The 13,410-nt window shown below is 45.7% G+C and overlaps 1 protein-coding gene across 9 annotated transcripts in view; it reads right to left on the bottom strand.

Annotated features, from left to right (window-relative positions):
• Positions 1-13,410, bottom strand: part of RUNX2 (RUNX family transcription factor 2) — a 358,411-nt gene that overhangs the window by 103,455 nt on the left and 241,546 nt on the right. For 5 of the 9 annotated variants that reach the window (XM_084968273.1, XM_084968274.1, XM_084968275.1 and 2 more), the window contains one exon: positions 8,679-13,062. The exons of the other annotated variants lie outside the window; for them this stretch is intronic. In XM_084968273.1, the coding sequence (XP_084824399.1) occupies positions 12,584-13,062 (479 nt within the window). In that variant the 3' untranslated portion in view covers positions 8,679-12,583. Of the gene's footprint in view, positions 1-8,678; positions 13,063-13,410 lie in introns of those variants that run through there. 9 annotated transcript variants of the gene reach the window in all.

The following is a 13,410-nucleotide window of genomic DNA, read 5'->3' as shown; positions in this document are numbered from 1 at the left end:
CAGTTTTTCCAGTGAATGACCATGAGAGGGGCTTGGAAATAGATTCCAACCCTTGACATCCCCTCATCTGTCTACAGGGTGATCCTGCATAAGTGATTTGACCTCTCTGGGATTTCATTTCCTAATCCTCTACAAAGTGGCCATTTCTGCCAATTTTGTGAGAAACAACGGACCTCGTTCTCTCTCTTAACACTAGAAAGACCCCAGCTGCCTCTTAAAACTCCTTGTAATTTTTCCATTCCTATCATTCCAAATCTATAGGTAAGAGTTGCAGCATGGAACTGAGCTTACCATCTGGAAGGTAATCTATTACTTTCCACATTTAAGGAAAAGGTCAAGAGAGGTTAAATGGCTTGTTTGGTTAGTAGGGAGCTGGAACCCAGATCTTTTTGCCACTTACTGCTTCCCCCTTTTAAGACACCACTCAACCCCTCACTGCAGAGTTGGCTGCATGACTGTGACAACATGAAAGAGAAAATGGAAAAGCAGCTCTTCCTCTTTGATTATATGAAAATCACCCACTTTTTAAACCCCAAGCCTCCCCTATATTGTGGTGGAAATGAAAGGCTTGTATGACTAAATATGGAAGCCATGTATCTTACAGATACTTGGCTATTTTAGGAATGAGAAATGGGAAATGAAATTGGCTATAAGCAGAAATCAAAACTATCTAAATTCTCTCTAGAAACTATTTGCTAACTTTTTAATCTCCTTTTTGGGTAGCTGAAACATTCATGAATTTGCTTCAGTAAAGGATAACATGACACACATCTCATTGGGATGGAATAAGTTGAACAGAGATGCTTTCCAACATGCTTTTTGATGGTGGTGAATCTTCTAGCATAGTAATCTACCTATAGTAGGTGCTCAATAAATATTTTCAGATAGAAGAAAGAAAAGAAGGCAGAGAGAGTGAGAAGGAGAGAGGTCATCTCTGCTCTCTGGGATTTCAGGAAAATGGGATACTAATTCCACATAAAGTAGATAATAAGGAAATAATCTGTATAATACTTTAAGACAGATGGTGAGAAGTCTACTTATTCAGTTAAATAGATTTAAATGATTTAGGGCAGAGAACATTGATGCCCTATTCCCAGGCCCCTCCAGGCCCTGTACAAGTACATAAAGCCTTGCAAACACCAGGTGTCCCACCTCAGGCTGCATCCAGGTTTCCTCAGACCTGGGGCCTTTAGGATCAGCTCTCTCCACTACACACCACTGCTTCTTAGGCCAGTTCAGAAATGGGGGACCTAGGTGCTACCCCTTTGTCAGGTGATAAGAAGGAGCACAGAGATCCTCCAGGAGATCTCTCCTGGAGAGAGATAAGAGTTGAAGAGGGCAGGAATGTCTTGGCTTGGGCTTTTCTCTTGTTCAATGAGGCCAATGCTGCCACATTAGGTTCATTAATAGCCTTTTCATTTACAACATAGCCTTTTCATTTACAACATTAGCACAAAACTCAACACACCTAAATGGAAAAAGTTGAAAGAGATTACAAATTGAGGATTGAGGTTGAGGTGGAGTCAATATTTCTGTCCTAAATGTGCCTGTATATTTTAAATTTATAGTTTATATGATGTGATGTTTCTGAGTTTCCTAAGGGAAAAGCCTGTGGTAAGCCCATTGCCAAACATAGCCATGATGTCCAGTAGAAAATTAGTTTATAAAATGTATAGAAAATATTACTTTCTAAGAGCAACATTTTTTTAATGTTAAAAGAGTAAATTTTTGGCCATGCCCACAGCATGTGGAAATTCCAAGGCTAGGAATGGAACCTGTGTCACAGCAGTAAGCCGAGCCATAGCAGTGACAATGCCAGATCCTTATTCTGCTGGACTACAAGGTAACTCTTATTTTTGGAAAAGCATTCCACTTGGAGCTCCAGCTCTACTGTGGTTCAAACTACTTTAAATTTTATTGACACCTTTTAAAGGAATCAACTCGGTTATTATGAGTCATGATAATAGGTCCCATCCATTTTATATTTATTATGTTGTGGACAGTCTGCTCTATAGTCTCCTATCTTATTAACTCGTTTACTTTCTGCATTACATGGATGATAAAGGAGATTATGTCTAAGTTTTTCACTAAGGAACATAGTCTTTGGAATCAGGCAGATCTAGGCTTGTGTAACTTGAGCAAGTCTAAACCTCAGTTTCTTCATCAGTAAAATGGGGATAACAACAGTACCACCTTCTTAATAGGGTGCTGGGAAGATTGAGATAAGTCGTGAAGTTTTCAGCCAAGTGCCAATTGCATAGTCAGGTGGGAAATACAAATTAAACGTCGTTAAGTACTATTACTATTATTTGATTGTGTTACCAGTACCAAATATGACCTTGTCCCAAGAGGAAATTAAAACAATGGCCTTCAGTGCCATCCTAAAAAGGGAAGGAGGTAAATCATCCTTGGTCTCCATTTCCTTCCCCCCACCCCCTGCCAGATGCTCACTCTCGCGAGATCAGGGCCAAGTAAACGTCATTCCCGCGAGATCAGGGCCAAGAAAACTTCAAGGACAGCTACTCCGGAAGAAATTAGTGAGAAAAGAGTGGCTAGTGTATCCTTGGTGCCTTGCAGGGGAGGGAGCAGCAATCGGGAAAGGAAGTTCAAGGTTTTAGGAGGAGAATGGGAAGAGGAAAGGTTCCAGAGAAGACTTCTGGAATAACCCAACGACCTTCTCTATCTACCCCTAAGATCCTTCCTTCTCTCACTCCTGCAGGCGTGGTAGCAGAGCCCCAGGGAGAGACTGTCAGGGAGCACTGGACCCCCCTGCTCTCTGGGAAGCCACTTCTGGGTGGCATGAGCCCGCAGCGATGTGCAGCCCTGTCCCTGTCTGCTCTGGTCAGCCTGCCCCACAGAGCCCTGCTTTGGCTCTGGGCAAGAAGAAAGCAGCATCTTCCATGCGTGGAGTATTCTAAAACAAAATAATAACTCAGAGATTTGATGGACTCTGACAGAGGGAAAAAGGGAGTGAAAAAAAAAATGGAACAAAGATGCCATTTTTAAATTACTGGCTCGGGTTCAGGATTTCACTATTTTCTATGGCAAGGAGCAAGTAAAAAAAATTCCTTCTATTGATGAGTATTTTTTTTTAATAGTCAATGAAAGCCAAAGGGCTCCGGGCTTCTGACTTTCCCTCTTGGGGGACCTTGGAGCCTGTCCTCTGGGTAACTCAGAAAAGGACTGGATGGCCAGAAGGCAGGAGGCTCAAAGGCCTCCAACAAGCGGCTCAGAGGAGGCACGGGTGCAGCAGGACACACTGTGTTTTCAGCTCGGATTCTGTGATCTTTCTGCCAAACGGGGGTTTACAAAGCAAAAATCTCCAGAGACTTCTCATACTTTCTGGCTTATTCTCCTGGTGTTCATCTTAACAGGAGTCAGCTGTTCGCCTTCTCACTTATCCAGCATGTTGCCGAGGAGAATTCAGCATCTGGTCTGGCTATTATTAAAAACAAGAACATCCTGCTCTGTCGGGAGAACAGCACCACTGGCCATAAAAAGGACACAGAGATATTTGCATCCAGGATTCCAGAGCCCCTCCAACCCACCCCACCTCTCATCCCACACCCCCCACTCCCCAGGCTTTCATTTTAAAATTTGCCCCAATGCATCTGTCATTTGCATCGTGGTCTCCTCTGTCTGAAACAGAGAGACAGAGCATACTTTTTCCTTTCCCTGGGAGGCAGGAATCACTGGCGTGGTTCAAACACTGACCCGCTCACGCAGTGTGATAAAGTTGAACTACCAGAGGAAATTTTTTTTTTTTTTTTACAACTGCGGAAATGAAAAAGTAAACAAGACTGGGGCTGCCTGGGTCTTCAGGCTCCAGCTTTTTTTGTTGTTGTTTTCGTCTTTTGCTTTTTTTAAGCATTGGGCGAGGAACCATGTAATATGAAAAAAACCCAGAGAGGTTTTATTAGCCAATAAAGAAAAAAAAAAAAAAACTGAATTCCTATTAACCACTTAACTCCTTGCTAAAGTTCCACCCTTGGCTTTTTCCCCTTGGATGCTTCTCTTTCCCTCTGATGCCCATGAGGAATGAAAGCTGGTCCATCAGCCCCTCCCAGCACAATCTGAGTTCACAGTGTGCCCGAGAAGTTGTCGTGGAGAATTATATTTCATCATAATCTCTGCATTTCTCATCTGGGAAACCACTAATCAGATCTCAAGTCAGATTTTCTATGCCTCCACATCCACACCCAGAAAGGCCCTCTGAGCACACTGCTAAAAGGGAGAAAGGTTACTACGATTTTCAAGATTACAGTATTCAGTGACTGTTAGAGAAAAACAGAACCGGGCTAAGGCATGGTTAGAAGGTGTCATGATTCCCACGAAAGACTCCTCTCCTTTCGGGGCAGAAGAATGGAGAGAAACTCACAGAGAAACAGAAAGTGAAACTGGCTAGAGTCATTGCACTGTCAGAGATGGATGCAGTTATTAAAAAAAAAAAAAAAAAAAAAAGTGAATGACCTAATGTAGGAAGGAAAGGATGTCCAAGGAGATTTAAATCATAAAACCGCTGTATTAAGGGCTCCCGCCATTATGCATGTCACGTGGTTTTGTGTGTTTGCCTTTGGCAGTTTTTAAATAATACATTTGCACATTTACATCAATCCCTCATCCGGTTGCATTTTAGGAGTTCCTGGTACCCTCTGCTCTCAAACACCCACCCTCCACCCCATTTAGGTCTGCCGCTATATCCTGGATCTCCTGACTATATTGAGTCTGTCTGACTTCCATGCCCACCTCCGGGCTAACTCTGGTACTAAGGGTTCTCTGGGAGAACTGTCCCAGGGCAGAAGGAGTCCAAGGCCACATGAGACCTAGTGGCAATTTTGTGTTCTGGCCTCCTTTAATGTTGTGAAGACAACATTATCGAGGGGCTTGTGTGGAAGAAATTTTGCTTGTCTTTCCCTTGCGGCCCCGCCCGGCCTTTTGGCATTTTGCTGGAGGGTCTTAGTTTCTCTATAAGGATGACAGGTTGGGGCGAGGCTGCAGGGAGGGGGAGGGGGGACTTCTTCCTTCCTTAGTGCTGTGAGTGACACAGAAGGATCTGGGACAAAAAGATAGCCATCACAATGTGAGCTACCTTTGCAAGGCTAAAACATAAAGCAGTTTTTTTCAGAAAACCCCACTGAGTGATCAGATACCACTGCAACAAGATAAGAAGAAAACAAAATGGAAATAGGTTTTTGGTACAAGTTCAGTGGGTTTCCAGAAACTCGATCCTTCTGCTTTCCAAGTGGCTGTGCAGGTCCGGACAGCAGAGCGGGCTGAATCACAGAGCCCTTCTGAAGAAAAGCTTTACAAAAATTAATAATAATCCCCTCTTACACGTCAGCCTCGCCGTGGCCCTGAGCTCTCAGGGAGCATCCAGTGTCTCCTGTCCCTTCTAAATAACCTGTCGGAAGAAGAGTAATTGCTTCTTTGTAACTTGGGAGATGATGGTGTGCTTTTGGTGTGTGTACACAGAACTTGCAGGAATAAAAACATCTGAGACAAGGACATATTGCGTCAGGGGGCACCTGTGTATGTGGTGAGTTCTTTCCTGATTGGCCACTCTGGTACCTCTTCTCATCCCCCACCTCCCCCCCACATCCCTCCCTTCAGGCCTGTATGCACCCATCACACATACACACACACACACACACACACACACACACACACACACACACACACACCAATTAGTATACTACCCTTTACACTTGCAGTGGAACTTTGCTAAATTTTGATGAATTGTTTTTTTAAAAAAAAAAAAAAAAACTTCTTTTCCAAGGCCTCCTGATTGAATGACTACTGCCTGCAACCCCACCCCAGGGAGCCCCAAAGAGGCTTGTCCAGGTACCCGGGTACCTGGGAATGGTGGCGAGGAGGAGGGAAAGGGACTTGCCTTTGGTCGGAGCTCGTCGTTGGGAGAGCTATCCATGTATTGGTGACTATCTGGCCTGACTTAAGCATCTTCTCCAGGTTCGTGGGGCGAGCCAGGGAAGGAAGAGCAGAGGTGGCAGAGAAGTGACTAGAGTAACCCAGTCCACCCAGCGATGCAGTGCCGCCAGCTGCCCTACCAGCCACACACTTTCTGCACCAACACCTGGTCGGCTTGGGCATCGTAGATGCTCCCACGAAGGCACCCTCCAGGGCTCTTGAGAAATGCATGAGTTTGCCTAAGGGTCTCACAGGGTAGCTGGCTCCTGCCCGCTGAAATGAGTTGAGTTTGTCCCCGGAAGAACTTAGAGACACAAGGTGGCAATCTTACCATCAACTCCCCGCCTCCAAAACACAGCCCCTTGTTTCCTAGGTCGGGTCTCTAAAAATGGCTTCAAAGAATTGGGACGGAGGAGTTCTCTGGTGGCTCAGTGGGTTAAGGATCCAGCACTGTCACTCCTGTGGCTCTGATCACTGCAGCAGCGTGGGTTCGATCCCTGGCCTGGGCGAGGCCAAAACCAAACAAACAAAAAGAACTGGGACGGAGATTTAAACTGGATCGCCTACTGTTAACCCGCTAATCTAGGTAGGCTTGTTTGCTGACACCACCCTCCGCTCCTTATGTGGCTCTTGGCTGTGTCAGCGCGTTAACCACCAGCTTCCAGGGGGAATGAAAAAGCAGGTCGCGAGGGTCTGAGGGCCCTGCCCTCCCTGACAGTGCACGGGGCTCCCTCTAGCCCCTCCCTTGACTTTTCAGACGGCTCTCCCATCCCATAAATACAAACATGTGGCTCTTCAGCCGCATCTGTAGATAATAACTTCAGGGGACTTCCTGTTTACACGGCAATACCCATTTCCCAGCCAAATAAACCCTGCGACGGAGAGCTGAGGTGTTTATTGGGCCGGTCCCAGCCGGGATGGAGTTCACAGGAAACACCCACTCTCCGAGAAATGTCTGATGATTAAATATTTGGGGGGCAAGGGGCCCAAAGGATCAGAAACACTGGAGAGATTGCTTTCTTCTTCCGCCTGTCGTTTCCAGTGAGAAACAGAAGCCATCATGATAAATGGGGCCAAGCTGGCCGGGGTCTGACCGAGCCCCATACACAGCTGGGCTGCCGGGGGCTGGGGGGAGGAAGAAGGAAGTGGAGACTGGAGAGCCAAGAGCCTCCCTCCCACCGCGTGCAGACCTTGGGGTGCCATCGGGTGAAAGCTCGGAAGAAGCGGATGGGCATCCATCCCTCGGAATCCTTTCTGAATGCGAATGTGTTCTCTCACCGGCTCTGTCTAGACAGCTTAAGAAATCAGATCCTTTAGCCCAGTGGTTCTCAGTCAGGGCGATTCTGCCCCCGCCCCCCCACCCCAGGGGACAAGCGGCCATGTCTGGAGATGTTTTCCGTTATCGAGACTGGGCAGGTGCTGCTGGCATGTAGCGTAGACTCCAGGTGTGCTGCTAAACACTCGACAGTGTGCAGGACAGCCCCCCAAACACACGCCAAAGAACTCTCCATCCTGAAATGTCAAGAGCGCTAAGGTCTAGCCAAGTGACTTTCCATAAACCGAGAGACTGAGACCCAGAGGAAGAAGGTGTGATTTGCCCTAAACCTGCTGCTGCTGCTGCTGCTGCTGCTTCTGGACAAAGCTGGAGTGGCCAGAAAAGCCAGTGTACCCGCCTCCCGTGCCATGGCTTTTTAAGTCACACAGATGTTTATTTTAAAGGGATAAATAAATGCATGTCCTCAAAGAGTTGCAAATAAGATCCCTGGCCTAAGTTCACCCCAGAGCTTTTGGGATGTCTCCCACTCTTAGAAATTAGCTGTTTCCAGGCTCTCTCTGCCAAAGGGGTAAGAATGAGCAGATCTAAGTCCTAGTGTGATGTGGGCCCCTGGATAGTGACCACACTCGGCACCGCCATTTCCCGGTCCCTCTCTAGAACTGCGGTAAAGCCAAGGTGAACAGACAGCACAGGACAGGAAGAAAGCAACCACTCTACCCCAGGCCCTCGACCTTCTTGCAGGGGAGGGACTTACCAAAAATAAACAGTGGCCCAGCTAAAAAAAAAAAAAAAAAAAAAAAAAAAAAGTCTCCAAACTAGGAGTTCCCTGGTGGCCTAACAGTTAAAGGACCCAGTGTTGTCACCGCTGTGGCTTGGGTTCCATCCCTGGCCTGAGAATGTCTGTATTCTGAGAGCATGGCCAAAAAAAAAAAAAAAAAAAGTTTCCAAAGTTAGGTTCACTATTCATAGCATTTTTCTGAGGCTGACGCTTTCCTGACGAAGGTGCATTTTTTACTCATCCTTGTCTTGGGTTGACTTTCTTTTGAAGAACCCAAAAGCCAGGTGGGAAGGACAAACAGAACACCGCCTTGGTTCTTATGACTCCAGCCCGGGTGTCACCTGCTGCCCCTTTCACACGCCGAGATGAGAATCAAGGAGCTTTGGAGGCTGCAGTCTTTCTGCCCTGATGGGCACTCCCCCGCCCCGCCAGGTGACATAAGGGGTTTCTACCCGAGAATAGGGTGAGCCCTCCTTCCTTCAGACGGCAGGCTGCTACGGAAGTGAGGGCACTGCTAGACTCTCAGCCCACCCCTCTCCAGGGCCAGGACTACCCAAGCACCCAGGGCTTCCCGAGGTGGTAATTCAGGAGCTCTGCTCTCACCCAGCCCTGACCAAGTAAGAGCCCAGGTGTAGGCAGGAGTGGGCGTCAGACTAGAGGAGAAACCGCGAAGGAGAAAAGACCCAGTGTACACACATAACAAAACCAAAAAAGCCATTTTATTGACAATTAAATTCAAACTTCAAATTAATATTACAGTCATGAGAAAAAAATGCCAAATAATTCAATTTACAGTTGCGACATACAATACAAATAGTCCCTTTGAAGTTAAGAGTAAACTCATCCACAGTCATGACCTGTGGCACAAAGCAGAATTTGTACAATATGTGCACGGAAAGCAAATCTTGGGCAACAGCAATGGGGGGGGTAAAAATTAAAATGAAAAGCTCGTATTTACACAAAATGCTACAAATATTTTTGTTCCACAGAAATCTAAGAATGGTAAAGCATATCCAGAAAAAAAAAATGGAATTTTATTCAGAATACCTAAGAAATTACTGTAAGTTATGGTTCTGGCTGATATATTTCAAAGTACTGCATGAAAAGCAAACAGTTATTTGTAAACATGAAGTAAACAAACATCTAAAAAGTTCTCACATAGAAAATATTTTTGAAATGCATTATCTTTTTAAGAACAACAAATTCAAGGTCTGGAGGAGTCATCTTTTATTTATTGTGGTTCTTCCGAATGTCATCGGTATAATGATTGTTTTTGCTAATGCTTGTGTTTCCACGTATTAACCTAGACTCTGAGTCAGTCCCTTTCCTGGGAACGGACGCAACGATACACCAGGACACACAGCTCCTCCCTCGGCACTTGCCTTGGATGGTCCCTAAGGGTGTGGAATTCTCTGCTCACTTTTTTAAAAGGCCCTGGGGGGTGGGGTGGTAAGACAAAAAGAGCGAACCACAGCTGACTTGTGGAGTCTTTCAGTTCCAAGCTGGCAAGCTGGGTGCCATTACACACACACACACACACACACACACACACACACAAACACTACAGCTTTGGTACCTGTTCTGGGACTCTGACATCGGTTCCAGCAGGTTTCAAAAGTGGCTGGATTGATCACACTGGAAACCAAGCCATTTTCACCTGCAGGAAGTGGCGTGTTGGCTAGTTCAGAGTTCTACAGTAGCAGAAAGCTTTTGCTTTGGTCTTGAAATCACAAATCATACACACGACCCAGTGCACAGTAAGAATTCGGTTTAAAAAAAAAAAAAAAGATAGAAGAAAAACGTAACCCTCAGGGTAAAAAGGGGCAGAATTTGCTCTAAGAAAGGTAAATTATCCCACTGGAGTGGTTGGAGTGAGGGGAGAAGGAAGAAGTGCTTGAATTTTTCCCAAGAAAATAAAACTTTTAAAGTGTTTCTGGGTTGCTGCCTGCAGCCACTATAGTAACATTTCAACACACAAAAAAATCCCTCAAGTCACTTAGTATGTGTCCTGTAAACTTAAAAAAGCCCTTTCAACATTAAAAAAAAAAAAAGAATGTACAGCTATAGTACCTCTTTTATTAAATAGGGCACATACAGCTAGCACTGGTGATAACGTTTTTATGTCAATGACCTAGGATTGAAATGTGTAAACCAGACACTGGCTTTTTTAAGTGCGGCTTAAACAAACACATATTTTTACACTTACAAATAAATGGACAGTGGCGTGCTTCAAGCTACCACACACAACAATAAATAGTATCAATGACTATTTCCATCTTATAATAGAAAAGTGGCTTATTTTATCTAAGCATACTTGGTATACAACCTTTAGAAGGCAAAGTGTTTTGGTTTGCTTTGGTTTTTTCCCCCTTGATTTTTATTAGGAGGCGTCAGGGTGAATTCCCAGGCGAATAGCACAGGTCCAGTGCCCCCACAAGGCTGCCTGGAGGTGCCTGGTGGCCTATGAAGTGAGCTGAAGGAGTACTAGGGAGCAAGGAAGGGGCCTCTGGGAGCTGGAGGCAGATCTCTGTAAGGTTCTGCTCGGGGTAGGGGGCACAGAATTCTAATGAAGAGGCCTTGACCTGTGGGGGAGGGTCTGCCCAGTGGTGTCACGAAGTGGTCCTGGCTTGGATTAAGGATTCACACTGGAGAATTTGCTGTGTGGCCGCCAGGAGGGGTCAAAGTGCATCCGACAGGAGGGCTTCGGCTCAAGTTCACATGCAGTAGTAGACATCAAACTCCACCTGGCCTTGCCTTCCTGCCACCCGCCACTGTGAGAAATACGGACATCCAAGGGTGTCTATGGGTCCCCGCAGCCCGTAGGTGCTCAGATCAGCTGCCTGCTGGGACCTGCCTGCTCCTTAAGGTGACCCTGCTTCCGTGAGACAATGACTCAATTCTGCTCCTTTAAATGCAAATTCTGTGGAGAGCTGCCAGGGGCCCCAGGCAGACTTGGGTTCCCCTGACTTGCAGTTTGGTAAGGCGGGTTGGGCAAGACTCCCCCAGTGCAGTTTTACGTTCCTGTACTAGGTGTATCATGATTGATCCTTTAGCCACATGCGTGGCTTTAAGCCGACTACATTTTCACTATGAAGCCTGGCGCTTTAGAGGTTTGCTTGAACTATGAAACCACAGAGCATCAGTCTGCAGTTCAATGATTCACTTGTGCTTGTCTTTTTAATATGACAAAAGTCATCATTATTTCAAAGAAATTAGGAAACCACATCACCCCAGCATTTCATGCTGATAAAGGGCCACATAAGTGATAAAGGACTAAGAGTTGGGTTTTGTTTTTGTTTTTGTTTTTAATCTCTAATGATTGCTTTTGAAAAGGCAAAGCTGGGTTAGAGGCAATCAAAGAGCTGAAAGACCTAAACATAACATTTCCTTCATACATCGCAAAAACAAGCTACATCTAAAATATTTGGAGGTGGAAGTATTTTTTAAAAATCACATTGTGCCTGGATGAACTGAAATTGCTTAGCAATATTTCAGATATGGCTCTAGCCCACGGAAGAAATTTGTTATTTAATAAAGAGCACTTTTAGAGACCGAAGTCAACACATCAATACACTAAGAAATGTTTCAAGGGTCCAAATGTCATTAAATAATTATAAATATATCTTTAAAGTTATATGACCATTCACGTTAGCAAGTTACCTCAGATTTTACACATATTCATAATTTAAAAAAAAAAAGAAGACAAATAACACACAGCCAAATGCAAACACTATCTATATACCATTATGGCTATAATAAGGTATTGCCATTTTCAGTTTTGCATACAAGGAGGAGGAGGGGGGAGGCGTTCGGGAGGGGATTTCTTTTGGGTTAAATGGGAAAAGGGGTTAAAAAAAAAGGGTATAAAAAAGTAAAATAAAAACCTATCCCGATCAGTATTTTTGAAGCCACTTTCTGAAAGGGAGGGGTGGGTGGGGGGGAAACAGCTGAAAACTGAACCGAACAGTTGGGATGAATGAATGCTTGCAGAGAGCGGGAAAGCAAAGGTTACTCTGAATGGATGGCAGCATCGGCTCCGCCTCCTTTTTCCTCTGCGTGCACCTGGCCTTGTAAGCGGGTCTGCCGGAGGCAGTGGGGGCCACCTCGAAGCTGCCACCGACTGGGGGGCAGGGTGGGGGGGCAGGCGTGGTTTCAAAGCACAGGGAGGAAGCAGCTGTGCTCTTCTTCCTCCTGACCTTAAAGTCCACCTCTCCGAACCGGCACGTGAACAGGTTATTTAGGATAACGGACCAAACACCAACAGCAACAGATACCTTTTCTCCTGTGTTTGTTGGTACAAGTACATGTTAACTAGGAGACGATCTGAAACCTGATCAGGATCGTCTCTGTCTCTCTAGGGCTTCTGGCTTCTCAAGAGCTACCCTCTTCCGGTTGCAAGATTATGACAGAGTGAATGCAAAAAAAAAAATCTAAAAAATAGGCACTTGGCAGAGAGCGAGTTGATAACATATATATATATATATGTATTATATATATATATATATATGCACTCTCTCTCTATACGTATAGGTTGATCCATTTGGGATGTGCCCCCCACCCCGCCCCACCTCCCCAGACACCGCTGAGCCATGGCTGAGGACATTTCAATAGGGTCGCCAAACGGATTCATCCATTCTGCCACTAGAATTCAAAACGGTTGGGGAACTGCTGTGGCTTCCATCAGCGTCAACGCCATCATTCTGGTTAGGCAAATTTGGATTTAATAGCGTGCTGCCGTTCGAGGTGGTGGTGCAGGGCGGTAGCATTCTGGAAGGAGACCGGTCTCCCCCGGGCACCATGGGGAACTGATAGGGTCCTGACGAGGTGCCATAGTAGAGGTATGGAGTGCTGCTGGTCTGGAAGGGTCCGCTCTGGCTTTGGGAAGAGCCCGGGTAGGGTGGTGGCAGGTAGGTGTGGTAGTGGGTGGTGGCGGACATACCGAGGGACATGCCTGAGGTGACTGGCGGGGTGTAAGTAAAGGTGGCTGGGTAGTGCATTCGTGGGTTGGAGAAGCGGCTCTCAGTGAGGGATGAAATGCTTGGGAACTGCCTGGGGTCTGAAAAAGGGCCCAGTTCTGAAGCACCTAAAAAATTACAACAGAAGATGGGGGGGGAAACATCTGTAAATATCAATTAAAATAATGAAAGAATTAAAAAAAAAAGAGAGAAAACTTTAGCTTCCCCCAAAGAAACAGCAAGCCACACCCATTTTCAAATGCACTGGTCATGGTGCAGTCTTTTTTTTCTTTTTTTTTTTCTTTTCACCTTACAGACTTAGCAGCGGTTATCCTCAAGGGCTTCCTCCACCCCCCGAGATCCCAAAGGGTTTTAAAAACCCAAGTGTGTGCTAGGTCACGTGTGGAGACCAACCCAACACTCCAATCCGATGGATTCACTCACCAGACTTTGAGACTGAATCTCCATTGGTTTTT

The sequence above is a fragment of the Sus scrofa genome, chromosome 7, assembly GCF_054392235.1.
Source record: "Sus scrofa isolate SSC_HxYL_T2T_F1_AM1 chromosome 7, Sscrofa_HxYL_maternal_Yorkshire_Landrace_v2.0, whole genome shotgun sequence".
NCBI lineage: Eukaryota > Metazoa > Chordata > Mammalia > Artiodactyla > Suidae > Sus > Sus scrofa.
Note: the sequence above shows the minus strand (reverse complement) of the source record. Positions and strands in the feature narration are given on the sequence as shown.